Genomic DNA, 21730 nt, shown 5'->3' on the forward strand with positions numbered 1-21730 from the left:
CAAGAGAAGTGTGATGATAGGTTTGGTGATAAAGATGATATTGAGATCATAGATGCCATATTGGAACTGTGTGACAAATTGATTGTTTGGGTTGAACATCATGCATTTACCAGCAAGCAAGATATGCCACTCGGTGAAAGAAAAGAGAAGCTGCTCAGACAAAAACCTGTGTTACTGTGGTAAATGACTCTGGAAGAAGTCTTGAATTCAAAGTCTTCCAACAGTTTTGCTGCTTCACTTGAAAATCCAGCTCCTGGCCCATCATCTGTTTCAGAGCTCCTGCCCATTGATGTCTTTACCTTTATTGATTAACCCTTACCCTTTCTTTCAAGTTTCTCAAGGCAGATTAAAGTTACTGTAGTTATTGATTGCATTTATCTTACATTGTAAACAGAAAACATCCAGGTTCATGTGTAAGTACAGAATTTTCTTTTTGTTATTTTCTTATTATTCCATGCACTATAATACTTCCTGTAGGGTGTATTTATCCACATGTAGTTAAAATGCTGTTAAAAGAAGTAAAGTTGCATATCTTGCTTAGACCCATAGTGGGAGGATATCCATTGCAGTAACAGGATCTTTCATTTGCTATCTTGTAAGTTATGTCAACAGCAGTCTGCATGCTGTATACCTTTGATGTCATGTCCAGTCAGTAGAGAAAGTTTCTGTCATTACCTGTCACAGCTTCTTATCCTGGCTTGGAGTGTCGCCAAGCTGAGAGAAAGCCATCATTGTTCCTATGATCACCAAAATGTCAAAATTTGCTCCAGCTATGCTCCTCTTGTCCCAGTATTTCCCAGAACAATACATATCTCTCAATTAATAGGGTTTGAAGGTTAAGATTTTATTGATCCAAAACAGTATATATAACTCAATAAGTCCTCTTTAGTGCTGACCATGTACCCTAGAAGGGTTTAATGCCATTACTGGTGAATTCAGTGATTGGCCTGGGCAGGTTCTTGTTCAATGGAACTTTGACAGTTGAAAATAGGAAAAAAAAAAAAAAAAAGCCCAAGTAAAAATGTCTTACAAAAGGCCTCAATGTTGACATACTAAAAGATTTTTTTTGTATCTAGATTATTTTAGAGAGTACCTGCTTTAGGGTTAGATATTGCCCCAGATTGCTGTTGGGTTAAGATACCTTATTATATCAGCATTGTGAAAACCAAAATAATTTAATTAAAGTCCAAAACAAGCTTGGCCTCTTGGATTTTGAATAACAGATTCTTATCCTTTATGTATAATTGCCCCACGACCCTTTTGAAAAGGGTCCTGAAGTTGTTCTGTAGGACCACTTTCCTAGGAGGTCTTGTAGTTCCAAAACTGCTAAGTCCAGTATCAGTAAAGTGAGAAACTCTGAAATGAGAAGTTCTTTGAAAAGACTGTACTTCCAATGGTACAGCCATGCCACAGGTGACTTTTCACTCATGGTGTAACCTTGTGCTGTTGGTTTAGTAATACCCATTATTTATGTGCATCTTATTATATTTTTTTGTGAATTTATATGAATATGTACACATTATTTTTCATAAATCTCTGTACATTATCTTTTTAACTTTTCCTTATTTCTTGAATAGTGTAGAAGTGTACCACAATACCCACCACAACATTTCGATGGTTACTGAGCAGCTAAGTTGAAAAATATGGGCAAAGGATGTGGAAATGTTGTCTGAGTTTCTAGGAGATACTTGCTGATCCACTACTCTCCTTTTAACCACATTCTTTATTTTTGGATGCCCCAGATCTTGCCTGGAACACTCATTCAACTGCAAGAGACATCCTGTGCTGTATATGACATGTGTAGATGTGGATGCACAGGCTCTTATCACACTCAACAGATATAGGGGGTCCCTGGGTTGTGAATGGTTTTGGTTTCTGGACTATGTTTGCAAGTCTGTTACTAAGTCAGAAAATATAAGAATATATTAGATATTGTATTTCAAAGAAGATATGGTTAATAGAACATCATATTAAGCATTATGATTAATGAAAAAGATGTTAATCCACTCTTTGTAAGTATGAGTAATTGACCGTATATCAGACAATGAATTAGATATTTTTTGGAACTTGTTCGTAAGTACAGGTGTTTGTAAGTCGGAGGCTTGTAAGTCAGGGGCCCCCTGTATATGACTTATGGAGTGTTTTGCATGCAGAATCACTCCCAAACACTGTGGTCTGTGACACAAAGTTTCAGATGTCTTAGATATCCAGTTCTGTTACTGGAGGAGGGCAGTACATGCAGATTTGTAAACTGCTGTGACTACTGTACATCATTACTTATTTTGTCAGATTGGTAATTTGACACTTTTGATTTTTTTTCAGGAGTGTAGAGGTTCGTTTCCCATTGTAAAATGCACATACTGTCGAAGTGAATTCCAGCAAGAAAGGTAAGGAATCTCTGTAATGTGGCATTTGATTTTGTTGATGTGAAATGAGATACTTTGTGATATATACAGTGTTTTGAATGAATTTTAACAGGTACCCTGCAGTCATCTCTACATTCCTTTTCTAAGTTAACCACTGTCTGGTCATTGACACCGTACTGATAATGCAGTTTTCTAAACTTGTAGTAGTAGAGCTTCACAGTGTTGTGAACTCATTTGAAATGAACATGAAAATGTTCCATTCAGTATGTGTCATGTAGCATATTCTGTAATTTAGTATTCATTATTTTTAATTCAGTTACATAGCTGCATGATTACTAGACAGAATTGAAAAGAAAATACTGTGCTAACTCTTCACCATAATTACCTCATAAAAACTTATTTTCATTTCCTTCCTAAAGATTTTGGATGTAGTGGTAGAATAGTGAGCATGGAATACCTTTTTTTCTATTATACACACTTTTTAGAATTTATTGATTAAGCAACTGTAATCAGAGTTTGAGTGCGAAAAAATATATAAGCTCCTATGATGATGTGGACCAAATAACGTAAGTGTTTTCTTACTACATACAGTATGATTATTTTTAATCATGTTTTCCCATCACAATGCTAGTGTTAGCTCTTATGCAAATGCCAGGAAAGTTTTGTGCTTTTAAAGTTTGAACATACTTAATGCATAGTATCCAAGAATTTATGTATGATGTGTGGTTAATGCTGTTTTCATGTTTTGTGAAAATGAGGTATATGACAAGAATAGTGCTGTAAAAAGAATTTTGCATTTTTAACATGTTTTCTGGCGGGTCAGATTCTTCATTGCTTTGATAGTTGTATTGGTATAGTAAGTGGTAGTGTTTAAGCTGTTTACATTGAGTATGTATGGCACTTTTAAGTACTTACCCACTTTGTCTTACTTTTTTTTATGTTATCTGAGATGGCACGGGCAGCTGAGGCCTTACTCAAGGCCATCCCATTAACACACTATGTATATAGATATATATTCCTATGAGTCTACTGGGAAATGAAACACAATAAGTTCCCAAGGGCACTTTCGTGTAGTAATTACATCATCAGGGGAGACACAAGAAAGAAACATAGCAGTCAGTTGATGTACAACAAAGAAATGTAGCTAGGAGGCCATTTGATAAACAAGTGACTGCCCGAATGTAGGTCAGGTGTGTTTGAATCTGGCAACAAGCATATTTTTTTCATGTATATTCACCATTTCCTGCATTAGCAAGATAGCATCAAGGAAAGAGGATTAAGCCCCAGAGGGAAAATCCTCATTTGCCATTTTCTCTGTTCGTAGCCTAGCCTGAGCCAGGTACCCATTTTATCGGCCAACTTCTAGCAGTTGATGAACAGCTGGGTTGACTTTGGACCGACTGCTGTAACCAGGATTCGAACCTATGCACTCGACCCAGGGTGGCCCATGAATGCGTCACGGTCTAGAACGCTACCTGCTACACTTATTTCCTGCCCGAGGAGTATCTTCTATCTTTATGAGGTTCCTGCACTGTTCAGAAGCCATCCAACTCCTCTGTTTGGGTCCATAGACCAAAAAATGTAGTAATGAGTGTGCATTGTATGTGTAGAGAATGCAGGAGAGTTCAGTAGTAAGTGCTTGGTGTCTTCTCTTTGGTAGATGCATCATGGGCATTAAGGAGTTTGGGTTTTGTTGAAATGGTGTTTGTAGTGATGGGTAATGTATAGAGCATAGGTAGGAGGGTGTGACATGTGTCTGGTGAGTTAGAGGTCAGTTATTGAAGGAAAAGGCATTAGGCTTTAAATTTGCCCATCTGTGAAGAGAGTAGAGTGAAGGTCACTTGATCACATACTTCAGGTATGTGATCAAGTGAAGAGTTCTTTGAGATATATAGGGATAGAACAAACAGAGGACATAACATGAAATTCAATAAGAAACCTGATGATAAAGAAGTGAAAAAGTACTTGTGTAATATAAGAGTGGTGCATGACTGGAATAATTTAGGCGTGTCTGGTAACTGCGGATATCATACAAAAGTTTTAAAAGTCATGAAAGCAGAGATGATGAAAAGATTGGGCCTAATGAGTATAAAACTCCCTTACACTATACAAATACCAAATTACACTATGGGAAAAGGATACAGAAAATTAAAAAGTTGCGTGATATTACAGATTGAGATGTGGCCTCAAGTGTAAGGCTTTCTTTGCGTACTGCACAAATTTATGCCATGTATACTTACTTTCCTGACCAAGGATCTCCTTTTATTGGGTTTCTGTAGCTTTCAGGAAGCTAGCCAGTCGCCATGTCCGCTGGGCAGGACCACAGATCAAGAAGTGTGTTGATGTTTTGTGTCTGTGTGAGATAATTGAAGGGAGTTTGAGTTAAGTGCTCATTGGCTTAACTGTGGAAGTTGCATCTTGAACTTAAGGGGACTTATGTTTTGTTGAAATGTTGCTTATAATGTTGCAGATATGGATGGTCTGTAGAGTACAGATGAGAAAGTGTAACTTGTATTTGCCAAGGGATTGTTGTTGCCTCCAGTTGTGTATCTATTGGAATGGAGTTTAAGATTGTTCGGGAGGGTGATTGTTTATAGCTTGTTTAGTTGTTGTGTATTTTTATTACATTGCTGTGCTTATTGGGGAAGGGAGGATCTATAGATATAATTTGTTGAAATATGAAGCAGTGGTAAACTTTTTATTACTAGTCCTAGGGTTTGAAGTTTGGTTATGAATAGATTTGAGTGGGAGGATTTTAGTGCAGGTACAAAGAAATGAGAACCAGTCACACAGTAGTGACATTCTGTTGAAAGCATTTTCGTTTCATGGTGTAAGGGTTGAATATTTGTAGTACTGAGGCTGCTGGTGATTGTTCTAAGCGATTCTGTACTCTGCAGGTTTGTTGTATTTGCTTTTAACAGGATGAATGACCTAGCAGGTGAGGTGTAGTCTAAGACGAAGAGATGGTTAGAGTCTTGAGCGTGAATTTAAAAGGGTGATCTATGTTTGTCTGGTGAATATATGTTCAGATGGTGTATGTTTGGTTGAATGGGGTTCAAGATTGGGTTAGGAGAACAGTCATTGTGTTTGTGGGGTAAATTTATTATGAATGTGGGAGTATGTGGTTTTATTGAGTATGGGTTGCTGAATTGTGATATTGGGTTAAGCTTTTTCCTTTTGCATGTTGGTTAATGGGTGTTTATAAAGTGGCATGAATGGGACAATGGGACTCTTTGTTCTTGCATAAGAATTTGATGTTGAGTTGTTGAAGTGGAACAACTGGAAGTAATTTCATGTCATTATGCTGGTGGTGAATGTTTTAAATGATTGGTAAACAGCCTATGATTGTATAGAGTGCTCTATTTTGTGTGGTTTCTATTTTTGTTTTTGCATTTGAACTGCTGAATGACCAAACAGGTGAGGCATGTTATATATTGCACCAGATGCTTTAAGTTACTTTTTCCTCTATTGTTGCTTGTAAGTGATCCAAGGAAATTTTCCTTTTGTATGGATGATTGTTAGTATGATTCCTGTATTGGAGAACATGTGTAATACATTTTTAGTGATATTTGTATTTCCGATTATTTTTATTATTATTATTATTATTGTACTTAACCGCCATCTCCCGCCTTAGCGAGGTATCGCAAGGGAGCAGATGAGGAATGGCCCAGCCAATCCACTTGTACATACATAAACACCTACACACGCACATATACATACATATACATTTCACCATATACGTACATATACATGCACAAACATATACATATATACACATGTACATGTGTATACTAAGATTTTCAATACAGGTACTGAAACCTAATCTTCCAATATTATATATAGTAATGCTTTTTGGAAAAGACTTTTTTAACGTGTCTTTTTGGTTTTGAATATTGATTTGCCAGATTTTGAGCATTTTAAAATTTTTCCTCTTTGATTTTTATTGTCATATGTTTTGGCTTTTTCTTAACATATTCTTTGTGCTTTTACTTGTGCTCTTTACATGTTTGATGGACAGACCCCGGGTTCTGCAAAGGTTGTAACAACAGATTCTCTTTTAGCTTCAAAGTAATTATTAGATGCTGTTTAATCTGTGGGCCACTGCTGTGAACCAAAGTACAGCTTTATTATTATTAAGTAATGACCTTTTTTTTTTTTATAAAGATTTTAGATGTTCTTTTAGAATAATTTGCAGTGAAACCCCCAAAGTAAGCACATGAATGCAATTGTATTGATGAAGATTTTTTAAACAAGTCAAGGTAAGAACTGTGATGAAACTTACAGAGTGTAAAGCAAGAATCATCCTGGACTATTAGGATTTGTCTTGGGTTGTCATTAAATCAATATTTGCCTTTTAGTTTTGATAAATTTAGGTAATCTTTGAAGTTCAGTTTTACATGCTGACCCCATAAATTCCCATTTGCTGGGCTCATGTCACTTTTATGCCTTCGCTTAAACATAAAAGGCACATATACAGCATTTCTCCCACCTTTCTACCTTTTTGTCAACATATACCTGTGTACACCCTGCTCATCCATCCTTGAGGATATCCGAAGTTCTTTCTTGAACATTTATTGTTCTCCACCCAAAACTTTATAGACTTTATCACCAAGGATATGTATCTCCTTTTGAAATGTTCTACAATTCAGTCAACATTAGAAAGAAACATTCATATCATTCCATCATTTCATTATCATTTCAGGTTTTTGTTGTAACCTTGTTGTGGCAAAGTATGTATGATCATTATTTTTACAGTTTGTTTTTTGTGTGATTTTAAACTTTAATAGAACAACAAAAAGTGTCATGGACTTGGCAAATGACATGATTATTTGCTACATATTTCAGATTGAAAATGTTAAAGATTGAAATGAATGAGATAAAGAAGGGAAAGTGTAAGGTTTATAAAGGTGCTGGAACAATTTTTGATGTCAGTTTTATATACATATGGGTTGTACATCATAAATATGTATGGGTAAGATGGTGAAGGAGAATTAGGTTTAAGCCCAGTGCTATGAGCACAAGATAGAGAATAAAAAGATTGTATAAAAAGTTGGATGATTATGATTTTGGTTGGGTTTTATGATGTTAATAGTTTACCAAAATGGAATCTGTAACTTTGTGTATATGTAGTAAGTTGTATTGTAGTAAAAGTGTGTAACTAATTAAGCACTGCCAAAAGTCATTACACAAGTTATGTAATATTTTTTTAAGAGTTAGGGAAATATGAATTTCATTAGTTTCCTGAAATCCAGATAAAGACTTCATGGTTGCAAAGTGTTTTAGAAAAGGAAGTCATTGTATGAAGTACAGGTGGTATGGCAAAAGTAAAAAATGTTACTATATTTTCTGGCACATTGGTTACATCAGCATATAAGATACTGATTTTAGATGGAGATATCAAGCAAAAGATCTTTCAGATTGTACAAGCTTTTGATATTTACTCTTTTTTTTTTTTTTTTTTTTTTATACTTTGTCGCTGTCTCCCGCGTTTGCGAGGTAGCGCAAGGAAACAGACGAAAGAAATGGCCCCCCCCCCATACACATGTATATACATACGTCCACACACGCAAATATACATACCTACACAGCTTTCCATGGTTTACCCCAGACGCTTCACATGCCTTGATTCAATCCACTGACAGCACGTCAACCCCGGTATACCACATCGCTCCAATTCACTCTATTCCTTGCCCTCCTTTCACCCTCCTGCATGTTCAGGCCCCGATCACACAAAATCTTTTTCACTCCATCTTTCCACCTCCAATTTGGTCTCCCTCTTCTCCTCGTTCCCTCCACCTCCGACACATATATCCTCTTGGTCAATCTTTCCTCACTCATTCTCTCCATGTGCCCAAACCACTTCAAAACACCCTCTTCTGCGCTCTCAACCACGCTCTTTTTATTTCCACACATCTCTCTTACCCTTACGTTACTCACTCGATCAAACCACCTCACACCACACATTGTCCTCAAACATCTCATTTCCAGCACAACCATCCTCCTGCGCACAACTCTATCCATAGCCCAAACCTCGCAACCATACAACATTGTTGGAACCACTATTCCTTCAAACATACCCATTTTTGCTTTCCGAGATAATGTTCTCGACTTCCACACATTCTTCAAGGCCCCCAGAATTTTCGCCCCCTCCCCCACCCTATGATCCACTTCCGCTTCCATGGTTCCATCCGCTGCCAAATCCACTCCCAGATATCTAAAACACTTCACTTCCTCCAGTTTTTCTCCATTCAAACTCAGCTCCCAATTGACTTGACCCTCAACCCTACTGTACCTAATAACCTTGCTCTTATTCACATTTACTCTTAACTTTCTTCTTCCACACACTTTACCAAACTCAGTCACCAGCTTCTGCAGTTTCTCACATGAATCAGCCACCAGCGCTGTATCATCAGCGAACAACAACTGACTCACTTCCCAAGCTCTTACCATCATCAAACAAAAACTGTCAGTTTAGCATGCTCTGACCTTGCTTTTTCCTATATCTTTAATACAAAGGTGTCTAAGAAAATTAGTGATACAGTGCCTGTAACTGATCATTGATGCACTCTTATGTGGTGAGAGCTGCTGGGATGGGCCCATTTGTACTATATAGTGATGATTATGATGTACATGAATTAAATTTGTAGACCATTTTCTAGGAACACAACTCCATGTACAACAAGGAAAGGTTTGTATGCCTTATATGATACACCGATGATATTGAAGTTCATCAGCAACTTAAAACAGTCTCCTGCTTGTAATGTAATTACCTGTTAGTGTAGTATGGGGAGGGAGTTATACACTCATGGTTACCCATCTCTTGAACATTCTTAAATTATGTATGCTTTCAGCATTAGCCATGATCATAATCATTCATCCACCATTTGTGTACTGTACATCTTTGTTAACAAGTTTCTTGCTTCATTTCATGTTAAGCCCTTTGGTTGCTCCATCCCTACATCTGTCCATGTCATCAATCTGTTAGAAAATTAAGGTTGCGTTCAGATTACTCCTCACTTTTCTATTTACGAAGATGGCCAAATTTAAAGGTCTCTAACCTGTCCCTGTAACTTAGTTCTCTTAATTCTGATAATTCAGGGATGATGAGTGGGTTAACATTTGGCATGTAAGATGCAGGGGGACTCTTGTAGACAAAATTTTTTTTTTTTTAGAAAAAAGTGTGTATTATTTTGCCAGAAGATATGGTACATTGTTTTGAATTAGAGAATATTTATGAGATGATTAGTGGATTTAAAGCAAAGTTTTAGTGAAATTGTAAGCTTTGAGTAAATTAAGTAAGAAAATTTGAGCATTGAGGTATAAGGTGTGTGAGCAAAGATGCAGTCTTGCCGATTCATGTATTTTGAATTGAGTCTGATTGCAGAATAGTAAGTTGAGGGTTTGAACTTCAGATGGATATGTTAAGAAATGAACATTTTGTGCATAGAGCTGATAGGGTTTTGTTGTTATCAAGAAATAACTTTTGGTGTAATGTCATATGTTGAGTTTTTCTAAAACCATGTATTAGAGTGAAATAGTAATAATAGATATGTGGGAGGACAGAGTGAGGAAGAAAGTAATTTAGAATTGTGGCTTGCTAGAGGCATTTCAAATGATATGTTCAGATAGTGTCAACATTGCCACAGTGTTGTATTTAGACAGTGGACAGCGTAAAGGAAGATAGATATATCACTCCTACATCAGTAGAAATTAGATACTGTACCTAAGATTATAAGTTCTTCTTCTTCTTCTTCTTCTTCTTCTTCTTCTTCTTCTTCTTCTTCTTCTTCTTCTTCTTCTTCCTCACTCTTCTTTTTCTCTTCTGTTATTCATTCCTCTTTTTCCTCATTCTTCTTCCTCTTCTTTTTCTTCTTCTTCATTCCTCATCTTCCTCATATTTCTTTTTCATTGTTCTTCCTCAGTCTTCTTCATTCCTCCTCTTCCTCATTTCTCTTCTTTCTTCTTCTTCTTCTTCTTCTTCTTCTTCTTCTTCTTCTTCTTCTTCTTCCTCCTCTCTCCTCCTCCTCCTCCTCCTCCTCCTCCTCCTTTCTTTGATGATGATGTATTTTTTTTTTCATGATGTTTCTGGGTTTCAGCAAAAGCAGCACAGTCACAATATGCAAGAAATGTGAGTCCATGGTGAAGCAGCATGGTAAACCTTCAGCTTGTGAGTACTGCAATGTTATAGCAGCCTTCATTGGTAACAAATGCCAACGTTGTACCAACTCTGAACGCAAATATGGTCCCCCTCTGTCATGTGACCAGTGCAAACAAAAATGTGCATTTGATAGGAAGGATATTGATAAGAAAAAGGTGAGTGATTTATATATTTGATAGGGTAAGTGTGCTGTGCTATATAGTTAGACTTAATAGTGTGGTGATTAGGATAGAATTATGCTCATTCAGAGCACATAAGATATCTTTGGGAGCTAAGGTTTACCGTACGAAAATTGGTAATGGAGAAGTAACAAAATTGATAAGTATCTTTTTATCATTAAGATATGAATTTTCCTTTCCTGTTAATTTGATTTTTATAGGCTTGCTTGAAGGAATTGTCATAAATACTCCAATTATTATCTTCATTTATGTTTTTTTATGTAATGTGTGAAAAGGTGGAAGGAAGTTATTGTACAACCAAAAGTGTAGAGTATGTGGTTGTATGAACAGTTGTGTGAAAGAAATATTAACTTGATGAATGTTGGAAGTATAGTAGTTGAATTGATAGCTTTTTGAAGTACCAGGAGAATTGTCTGGTAATACTGGGAAATGAATTGAAAGTTAACAAAAAATATTATGTGGATTTATTTGTGGTGTGAGGTGGTTTGATCGAGTAAGTAATGTAAGGGTAAGAGAGATGTGTGGAAATAAAAAGAGCGTGGTTGAGAGAGGAGAAGAGGGTGTTTTGAAATGGTTTGGGCAAATGGAGAGAATGAGTGAGGAAAGATTGACCAAGAGGATATATGTGTCGGAGGTGGAGGGAACGAGGAGACTTGGGAGACCAAAGTGGAGGTGGAAAGATGGAGTGAAAAAGATTTTGAGTGATTGGGGCCTGAATATTCAGGAGGGTGAAAGGCGTGCAAGGAATAGAGTGAATTGGATCGATGTGGTATACCGGGGTCGACGTGCTGTCAATGGATTGAATCAGGGCATGTGAAGCGTCTGGGGTAAACCATGGAAAGTTGTGTGGGGCCTGGATGTGGAAAGGGAGCTGTGGTTTTGGGCATTATTGCATGACAGCTAGAGACTGAGTGTGAATGAATGGGGCCTTTGTTGTCTTTTCCTAGCGCTACCTCGCACACATGAGGGGGGAGGGGGATGTTATTCCATGTGTGGCGAGGTGGCGATGGGAATGAATAAAGGCAGACAGTGTGAATTGTGTGCATGTGTATATATGTATGTGTCTGTGTGTGTATATATATGTGTACATTGAGATGTATAGGTATGTATATTCATGTGTAGGGGGGTGGGTTGGGCCATTTCTTTCGTCTGTTTCCTTGCGCTACCTTGCAAACGTGGGAGACAGCGACAAAGCAAAATGATAATAATAAATTTGTGATTTTGAGTCTAGTGTGCATTTTATTGTTAAGTAGCTGAATGACTTTTTATTCTGCTTTGTGCATTCTGTTGTGACATATAGATTACTGTTTTCGTAAGGGGATTTAGTTCTTTTTCTTCCTTGAACATGTAGTGAGTTGTTCCCATTTTTAGTTCACCCATTTCTTTCTTTATTTCCATGATTTGCCAAAAAACTATTGCATTTCTTGGTCATGATTTTACTGGTTGCATTGTGATTTATTCATCTAGAGGTATACACCAAATGTCACTCCCATGTATTTAGCTTGGAAGTATATGATAAAGCAATTTCTCTCCTTGCTAGTGATTTGCTGATCCTACATTTTTCTGCAAAATGGCATTTGCCTCTTCGTAGTAAGTTGAAATATTTTTTCAGGAGCTGAAATCTTGTTTCCCATTGACATAGCCAGTTCTGTAAAACCTTCTCCTGTTGCCCTTTCCCTCTTCTCATTACTCTGTCCATTTCTGTAGATATGTGACATAGCCAGTTCTGTAAAACCTTCTCCTGTTGCCCTTTCCCTCTTCTCATTACTCTGTCCATTTCTGTAGATATGTCTTTTTTGTTTTCTTGATGTCTTGTCTTCATTTATGTTTGTCTCTTTTGAGTTATTTGATTTTGTATACTTTTCACGACTTTCCCTTTTTTTATCATCTGTATTGATAAGTATTTATAGTTTATCATCAGAATCATTTTGTGTTGTAGAAGTTTTCATGTTGATAGTGTTGAATGCATCCATTGTTATAGAGAAAAACTAGCAAGTCTCCTGAAAGAGTGGGTTTCCCTTCCCTTTCTGCTATCCTGTCGGGGGTGGGAACCCCTATTCTACAATGTACCCCACTGAAGATGCAGGTGGCTTTGAATGGAAGGTGTACTTACAACCACTATAATGGGATATAAGTTTGTATGGATGAGTGGAATTGAGAGGAATTTTTGATGAATGTAGTGGGATGGAAGCTGTAGACGCATATAAAGGGAAAGTTAGCCATGTTAGGTTTCTGTGAGGTAGTGGGATCTTAGTGTAGGATGGAGAGAAAAGTGTGAAATCAGGCCTCCAATGTGTTTATGAAAAAAAAGTGACATATTTAATGAAAATTGAGTGATAAGAGAAGTTTGATTGCAGATGTGTTAGCCAAGATTAAAAGTCAAAGAGTTGAAGTAAAAATGATTGCAGATGTGTTAGCCAAGATTAAAAGTCAAAGAGTTGAAGTGAAAAAAGTTTAGAATGTGTTTAATGGTTGCACATTCATCATGAAAGGAAGAATGCAAAGATACCTTCTAGTGAGAACTTGAAAAAGCAATATAGTATATGATGTAGATCCATGGGAGAAACTGTGTGTGATGGATTACTTGAATGAATGAGTCGGGTATGAAGTGGAAGAGGGTTGTAAGTGTGTGTGCAGACAGCATGCATAAATTTAGGTTGTCTGATAGAGAATGTTAGATAGATGGGGCCACACGAGTGTTAAACTCATTCTCTGTACTGCAAAAATGGGTAATTACAAGTGACTGGTGAAAGAATACTTGGATTATGTGCATCATCTGGCATTTATATTTTAGATACATATTGTAAATCCCGATATTCATAAGTACACTTGGCACAGATATGGGAAGGGATGGTGGATAATGTATTACAAACTTATATTATGCCAAACTTCAGTCTCAGTTGGAACTTGTTAAAAAGTAATGAATTTTCATAAACTCCACCCTTTCTCCTAAATTTGATGGTTTGTAGTATCTACATGTTGTAGTCTCAAATGTAGAATTGCTGTTTATGTTGCATGTCATAGTCTGATTTTTTTATCTGGTACTATTTGTTGAATTGGCAAAAGAAACATTAGATGGGAGCATTAGGTAGATCCATTAGGTTGAAGTAGTAGGCAGGAACATATGATGGGAACATTAGGAAGAAGTAATAGGTTGGAACATTAAGTAAACATATTAGGTAGATAAAGTCGGCAGAAACATTAGTTAGAAGCCTCTGAAAATACTGCTTTTGAGTTGACCTTTGCCAGTGGCTTGTTAAGGTTGAGGCACTATCTGTCTATCTGTATTTCTGATTCCTGTTTCAATTGGAACTACCCCAAAGGGGTGGCCATGGCTACAGAGTGTCCATAACTAAAGAACTTTAGTGCTACCTCTTAGCTTTTAGTGCCTCAACCTTGACAGGCCACTGGCAGTGGGCAAGTCTAGTGCAGTGTTTGCAGAGGCTCCTCCCTAATGTTCCTGACGACCACTTCTAGCTAATGCTCCTATCTACCACTTCTACCAAATGTTTCTACCCAATAATCCTGTCTAAATATTCCTACCTACTACTTCTGCCTACTGCTCCTACCATTCTACCAAAAGGCAGGACTAGAACATAGTGCTCTCTGCAGGGAAATCTAAGAGTTATGAAGAATGAGCTGCATGAGTCAGTTGTTGTCCAGTGTTACTTGTGACAAGGAGAGAGTGTGTGTTGTGGACACAATGCCAGTAGTCCACATGATAGCGAGGCAGAAAGAAAAGACAGCTACCTAAATCAGTGGAGTGCAGCTTGACAACCACCAAAGTGCTGGCTCGCTAAGCAGATGTCACTAACCCTCCTGATACCCAGGCAGGTAGTACTGGTAATATACCTCCCTGGTCATTGGCTGCCTACCAACTACTACCAGGATGAGGCTCTGAAGGCTATAAAACATCTCTGGAGCTCACCAGTAATGGAGACTCTGGCTGTGCCTGCTACTTTGTGGGAATTCCTGAGGGGAGCAGGTATCAGAAATATAGATGGATGGATAGATTGCATAAACAAGAACATGATTGATTTGATTTTGATAGATTGAGTGTGATAGGCAGTGTGTGTAATGTGAGGTTTAGGAAAATGATGGAAGGGGTTTTGTCGTATCATATGGTATTAATGTGGAGATTATTATCATTATTATTATTATTATTATTATTATTATTATTATTGTTATTTTTATTATTATTATCATTATTTTTTTTTTTTTTATTATACTTATTCGCTGTCTCCCACGTTTGTGAGGTAGCGCAAGGAAACAGATGAAAGAATGGCCCAACCTACCCACATACGCATGTATATACATAAACACCCACACACGCACATATACATACCTATACATTTCAACGTATACATACATATACATAAATACACATGTACACTTTAATACATAGTGAATAATATTGTGCCTCATTAATGTACGATCAGAAAAGAAATGAACAGCAGCCTCATTTACACACATTTGTTTACTAACTGCAGTGTACAAGCTAACGAAACCAAAGCCTATCATCTACAGCCATAAGCTACTGACTATTCTATGGTTTACTATGACCAATTTGTTTGCCCTGATTCAGCTCACTGACAGAATGATACTATGTTGATCCAATTCATTTTACCTATGCACAACTTCCTGAATATTTAGGGCCTGATATCCCACAACTTCCTTCACTCTATCCTTCCATTTTTTTCTCATTCCCCCCTTCCCCTTGCTTTTTTCACTTCTGACACATAACCTCTTAGTCAGCATTTCTTTTTTTTTTTTTTTTTTTTTTTTTTTTCCAAACTATTCGCCATTTCCCGCGTTAGCGAGGTAGCGTTAAGAACAGAGAACTGGGCCACTGAGGGAATATCCTCACCTGGCCCCCTTCTCTGTTCCTTCTTTTGGAAAATTAAAAAAAATTGAGAGGGGAGGATTTCCAGCCCCCCGCTCCCTCCCCTTTGAGTCGCCTTCTACGACACGCAGGGAATACGTGGGAAGTATTCTTTCTCCCCTATCCCCAGGGATAAAACTTGTCCTTGCCATATGTATGTAACAATTCATCACACCCAGGTCTGCTTTCTCATAATGTGCTTTTTATCACACTCCTCTCTTATGCTGTCAATACTTGCAGGATCAACTTACTTATATAATATAAGTTTGTAATACATTATCCACCATCTCCTCCCATATCTGTGCCAAGTGTACTTATGAATGTCGGGATTTACAATATTATTACTTTTTTTTTTTTTTGTCGCTGTCTCCCGCGTTTGCGAGGTAGCGCAAGGAAACAGACGAAAGAAATGGCCCAACCCACCCCCATACACATGTATATACATACGTCCACACACGCAAATATACATACCTACACAGCTATCCATGGTTTACCCCAGACGCTTCACATGCCTTGATTCAATCCACTGACAGCACGTCAACCCCGGTATACCACATCGCTCCAATTCACTCTATTCCTTGCCCTTCTTTCACCCTCCTGCATGTTCAGGCCCCGATCACACAAAATCTTTTTCACTCCATCTTTCCACCTCCTATGTGGTCTCCCTCTTCTCCTCGTTCCCTCCACCTCCGACACATATATCCTCTTGGTCAATCTTTCCTCACTCATTCTCTCCATGTGCCCAAACCATTTCAAAACACCCTCTTCTGCTCTCTCAACCACGCTCTTTTTATTTCCACACATCTCTCTTACCCTTACGTTACTTACTCGATCAAACCACCTCACACCACACATTGTCCTCAAACATCTCATTTCCAGCACATCCATCCTCCTGCGCACAACTCCATCCATAGCCCGCGCCTCGCAACCATACAACATTGTTGGAACCACTATTCCTTCAAACATACCCATTTTTGCTTTCCGAGATAATGTTCTCGACTTCCACACATTCTTCAAGGCTCCCAGAATTTTCGCCCCCTCCCCCACCCTATGATCCACTTCCGCTTCCATGGTTCCATCCGCTGCCAGATCCACTCCCAGATATCTAAAACACTTCACTTCCTCCAGTTTTTCTCCATTCAAACTCACCTCCCAATTGACTTATTATTATTATTATTATTTTTTTTTTAAATTTTCCAAAAGAAGGAACAGAGAAGGGGGCCATATGAGGATATTCCCTCAAAGGCCAAGTCCTCTGTTCTTAACACTACCTCGCTAATGCGGGAAATGGCGAATAGTATGAAAAAAAAAAAAAAAGATTTTTCCATACTTTTCGCCATATCCCGCGATATCGAGGTAGCGTTAAGAACAGAGGACTGGGCCTTTGAGGGAATATCCTCACATGGCCCCCTTCTCTGTTCCTTCTTTTGGGAAAAAAAAAAAAACGAGAGGGGAGGATTTCCAGCCCCCCGCTCCCTTCCCTTTATTATTATTATTATTATTATTATTATTATTATTATTATTATTATTATTATTTATATTTATTATATGGGTATGTTTGAAGGAATAGTGGTTCCAACAATGTTGTATGGTTGCGAGGCGTGGGCTATGGATAGAGATGTGCACAGGAGGATGGATGTGCTGGAAATGAGATGTTTGAGGAAAATGTGTGGTGTGAGGTGGTTTGATCGAGTAAGTAACGTAAGGGTAAGAGAGATGTGTGGAAATAAAAAGAGCGTGGTTGAGAGAGCAGAAGAGGGTGTTTTGAAATGGTTTGGGCACATGGAGAGAATGAGTGAGGAAAGATTGACCAAGAGGATATATGTGTCGGAGGTGGAGGGAACGAGGAGAAGAGGGAGACCAAATTGGAGGTGGAAAGATGGAGTGAAAAAGATTTTGTGTGATCGGGGCCTGAACATGCAGGAGGGTGAAAGGAGGGCAAGGAATAGAGTGAATTGGAGCGATGTGGTATACAGGGGTTGACGTGCTGTCAGTGGATTGAATCAAGGCATGTGAAGCGTCTGGGGTAAACCATGGAAAGCTGTGTAGGTATGTATATTTGCGTGTGTGGACGTGTGTATGTACATGTGTATGGGGGGGGGGTTGGGCCATTTCTTTCGTCTGTTTCCTTGCGCTACCTCGCAAACGCGAGAGACAGCGACAAAGTATAAAAAAAAAAAAAAAAAAATTTATTATATGTAGTTGTCATGTGTAATGCACTGAAACCACAGCTCCCTTTCCATGGTTTACCTCAGACACTTCACATGCCCTGGTTCAACCCATTGACAGCACGTCAAACCTGGTATACCACATCGTTCCAATTCACTCTGTTCCTTGCTTACCTTTCACCCTCCTGTATGTTCAGGCCCTGATCGCTCAAAATATTTTTCACTCCATCTTTCCACCTCCAGTTTGGTCTCCCGCTTCTCCTTCTTCCCTCCACCACTGACATATCTATATATCCTCTTTGTGAATCTTTCCTCACTCATTCTCTCCATGTGTCCAAACCATTTCAACACACCCTCTTCTGCTCTCTCAACCACACACTTTTTATTACCACACATCTCTCGTACCCTTTCATTACTTACTCAATCAAACCACCTCACACCGCACATTGTTCTCAAGCATTTCATTTCCAACACATTATTATTTTTATTATTATTTCTTTTTTTACTTAGATTGAGGTAAGAATTGTGTGATAGTAATGGGAATGATAAGAATGGTAAAGTTATTGTTTGAAAAGGTGAAACATGCTAGTTGAAAATGTAAGTGGATCCAAAACAATACAAGAATGAGGTTGAGGTGCTTTGGAGGCAGTTTATGTATATCTCTTATGCCTGTTCCCTCCATCAACTCTCTCAAGAGTCTCCATAGCTGATGAACTTCAATACCACTTCTTAGCCTTTGCACTGTTTATTCATATTTCCTCTCAGTTTTCTTTGACACACTTTCTCAAACTCAGACACCGACTTTTGCAGTTTCTGATTTGAATCTGCCACCAGTGTCATGCCATCAGCAAATATCAGCTGACTCGCTTTCAAGGTCCCCCTCACCCTCTACAAACTGAATACCTCCCCCTCTCCAAGAAATTTGCAATACCCTCCCTTATCACTCCAACCATAAACAACTTAATTTGCCATGGTGACATTATACACTCCTACCACAGACTCATCTTCATCTGGAGCAGTTCATCTTCTTCTTGTCCTACTTGTGCACAAACCTTACTTGCACGATAAAAACTTCTAACTGCTTCTAATAGCTTTCCTCCCTAACCTTATATTTGTAACACCTTCCGACAGTTCTCTTCAATATATGTTTATGTAATGCATGAACAAATAATGATTTACAGATTTAGTAATAAAAAAAAGTCTTTTCTCCATGTGATCTTTAGGTAGTATTAGTTGATAGGAACATTGGGTAGGATCCTTCTCAAATGCTGCATTAGAGTTGCCCTATGCCAGTGGCCTGTTAAGGGTGAGGCACTAAAGGTTAAGAAGCCATGCTGGAGTTCAGTAGTTATGGAGACTTTGTATCTGTGGCCACCCCCTTGAAGGAGTTTGAGGTGGTAATGGGTGTCAGAGATATGGATGGATAGATAGATAGATAGATAGATAGATTATGATTTAGCCATCATATTTGTTTTAAAAAATTTGACATATGATCATTAAATGGTATGGTGAATTGTATTTTCATGTTTATTTTCTATACAATCTTTCAGAAAGTTCTTACATACTGCTTGAATCACAAATCATATGCATGTTTAGAAAAATGTTAGAGGAAATAACTTAAGGTGATATAATTCCTACTGACTGATTGAGTATCTAACATTAGCCTTCATTTCAAAACATTTAAGTAATAAAAAAATGATACTGTAAATTGTAGCTTTTATATATAAATTCTGTACAGTTTTCTTCAGAAGCTTCGTACTTACTGCAAGGATTGATAAGCATCCATATATTTAGAAAAAGATATAAGAGAAAATTTGCTAAAGGAGATGGAGTGTGAAGAAGCCCTGAAATTAGCCAGAAATGCCAGAATGATATAGTGTGTGCCATCTAGATTGCCTGGTCTGTTTTCAGATGAGCTAGTAGAACAATGTATGATATAAGAAAAGATTCATAGCCAATCAAAAAAGATGATTATATTACTGTAGGTGCTCTTACCATATCAGTTTCCCAAGTACAGAGATTCTCCTTCGTTTTTTTTTATGGTGATTGCTCCATTTATCGATAAAAGTCTGAATCAGTGCCAGGCCTTAATTGAAATATAGAGGATAATGAAATTCAAAAGGAAGAGTATTTACAAATTTTGGAGTAAGTGAAAAAAACGTGTCTTTTAAAATGTCTGAGGTCATAGTTAATGGGAAAGACATGAGAAAGTGTAGAGTTCCAAAGCTTTAAAGTATAGGGAAAGAAACAGTTAATAAAACAGCCCACCCTTGTGTTACCAACAGCCCCACACCAACTTGCTAAGTACCTTGTGGTGTAACTAGTGGTTGAGCCACACAAGCAACCAGCTTCCTGAAGCAAAATCCATAGTAATACCTGTTGTAGGGGAAAGTGAACCAACATTGCAGCATAGGGCAAGAGGGTCAAGTTTTGAAGTTAGCCTGGGAGAGTTTATAAGTCATATTGCTTTTGATACAGCTCTGTCAAGTAAGGATGCAGAGCAGAGCCAATTCACATGTGAGTGCAGTACTCCATATAAAGATGAATCAGCCCTTTATATAAACAGAGCAACTGTTCAGAAGAAAAAGTTTCTATACCTGAACAGGACTCCCTGTTTCTTAGAGGCTGACTTACCTATGATGAAATAAGGTGAAAAATTATTTATCTCCTGAAATGAAAGAGTGTAATGAAAGAACATTAAAACAACCAAGAAACAAGTGATGCCTTTTTCAACTTACAGAATATATTATTTATTTATTTATTATACTTTGTCGCTGTATCCCATGTTAGCAAGGTAGCGCAAGGAAACAGACAAAAGAATGGCCCAACCCACCCACATACACATGTATATACATACATGTCCACACATGCACATATACATACCTATACATCTCAACGTATACATATATATACACACACAGACATATACATATATACACATGTACATAATTCATACTGTCTGCACTTATTCATTCCCATCACCACCCCGCCATACATGAAATGACTACCCCCTCCCCCTACATGTGCGCGGGGTAGCACTAGGAAAAAACAACAAAGGCCACATTCGTTCACTCTCACTCTCTAGCTATCATGTATAATGCACCGAAACCACAGCTCCCATTCCACATCCAGGCCCCAGAAAACTTTCCATGGTTTACCCCACAAGCTTCACATGCCTTGGTTCAATCCATTGACAGCACGTTGACCCCGGTATACCACATTGTTCCAACTCACTCAATTCCTTGCACACCTATAACCCTCCTTCATGTTCAGGCCCCAATCACTCAATATCTTTTTCACTCCATCTTTCCATCTCCAATTTGGTCTCCCACTTCTCGTTCCCTCCACCTCTGACACATATATCCTCTTTGTCAATCTTTCCTCACTCATTCTCTCCATGTGACCAAACCATTACAGAAAGAGAGATAAATAATTTATGGTAGGAATGTACAGCATTATGGATGCCTCGATTAACTGTAGTTTAGAATATTCATTTATGATTGATGAACGTGATATGTTGTGCTGCATTTTTGTATTTTTTTTATGCAGTTCTCTTAAGAAGGTTGCATGAATGACTAATTATATCCATTAAAAGTTGGCTTCCTTACTTGGATTCACGCTTTTGAGCTTTCAATACACAGTCTGTAAAATTACAGTGTGTAAATTACAATTTTGCATATTATTCTGCACATTGATCTTCAGAAAACCCTGATTGGCTTGTGAATGCATCATGGTCAGCAATGCTAACTGTTATATCATCCCTTTCCCATTGTTGGATGCCCTGCTGGATGTCTTCTTTCAGGGGTTCAATTCAAGTACTTCTTCGCTTATATCATCTTCCATTCTTTTTATATGGCCGTAACACCTTAGCTTGTTCTTTTCAATTATTTCTCTTAATCAAACTCTCTGGGAAAATGTGTTTCATTTTTTTTTAGAGACTGACATGGCATTGGCAAAACATTTCCCTATCAAGGGCA

General features: G+C 37.9%; 1 protein-coding gene across 2 annotated transcripts in view; it reads left to right on the forward strand.

The window, feature by feature from the left end:
• The window catches only part of LOC139753823 (protein FAM76A-like), a 148130-nt gene that overhangs the window by 21613 nt on the left and 104787 nt on the right, over positions 1-21730 (forward strand). For both annotated transcript variants that reach the window (XM_071670726.1, XM_071670727.1), the window contains exons 2-3: positions 2323-2387; positions 10463-10679. In XM_071670726.1, coding sequence (XP_071526827.1) covers positions 2323-2387; positions 10463-10679 — 282 coding nt within the window. The remainder of the gene's footprint in view (positions 1-2322; positions 2388-10462; positions 10680-21730) is intronic.

The sequence above is a fragment of the Panulirus ornatus genome, chromosome 15, assembly GCF_036320965.1.
Source record: "Panulirus ornatus isolate Po-2019 chromosome 15, ASM3632096v1, whole genome shotgun sequence".
Lineage (NCBI taxonomy): Eukaryota > Metazoa > Arthropoda > Malacostraca > Decapoda > Palinuridae > Panulirus > Panulirus ornatus.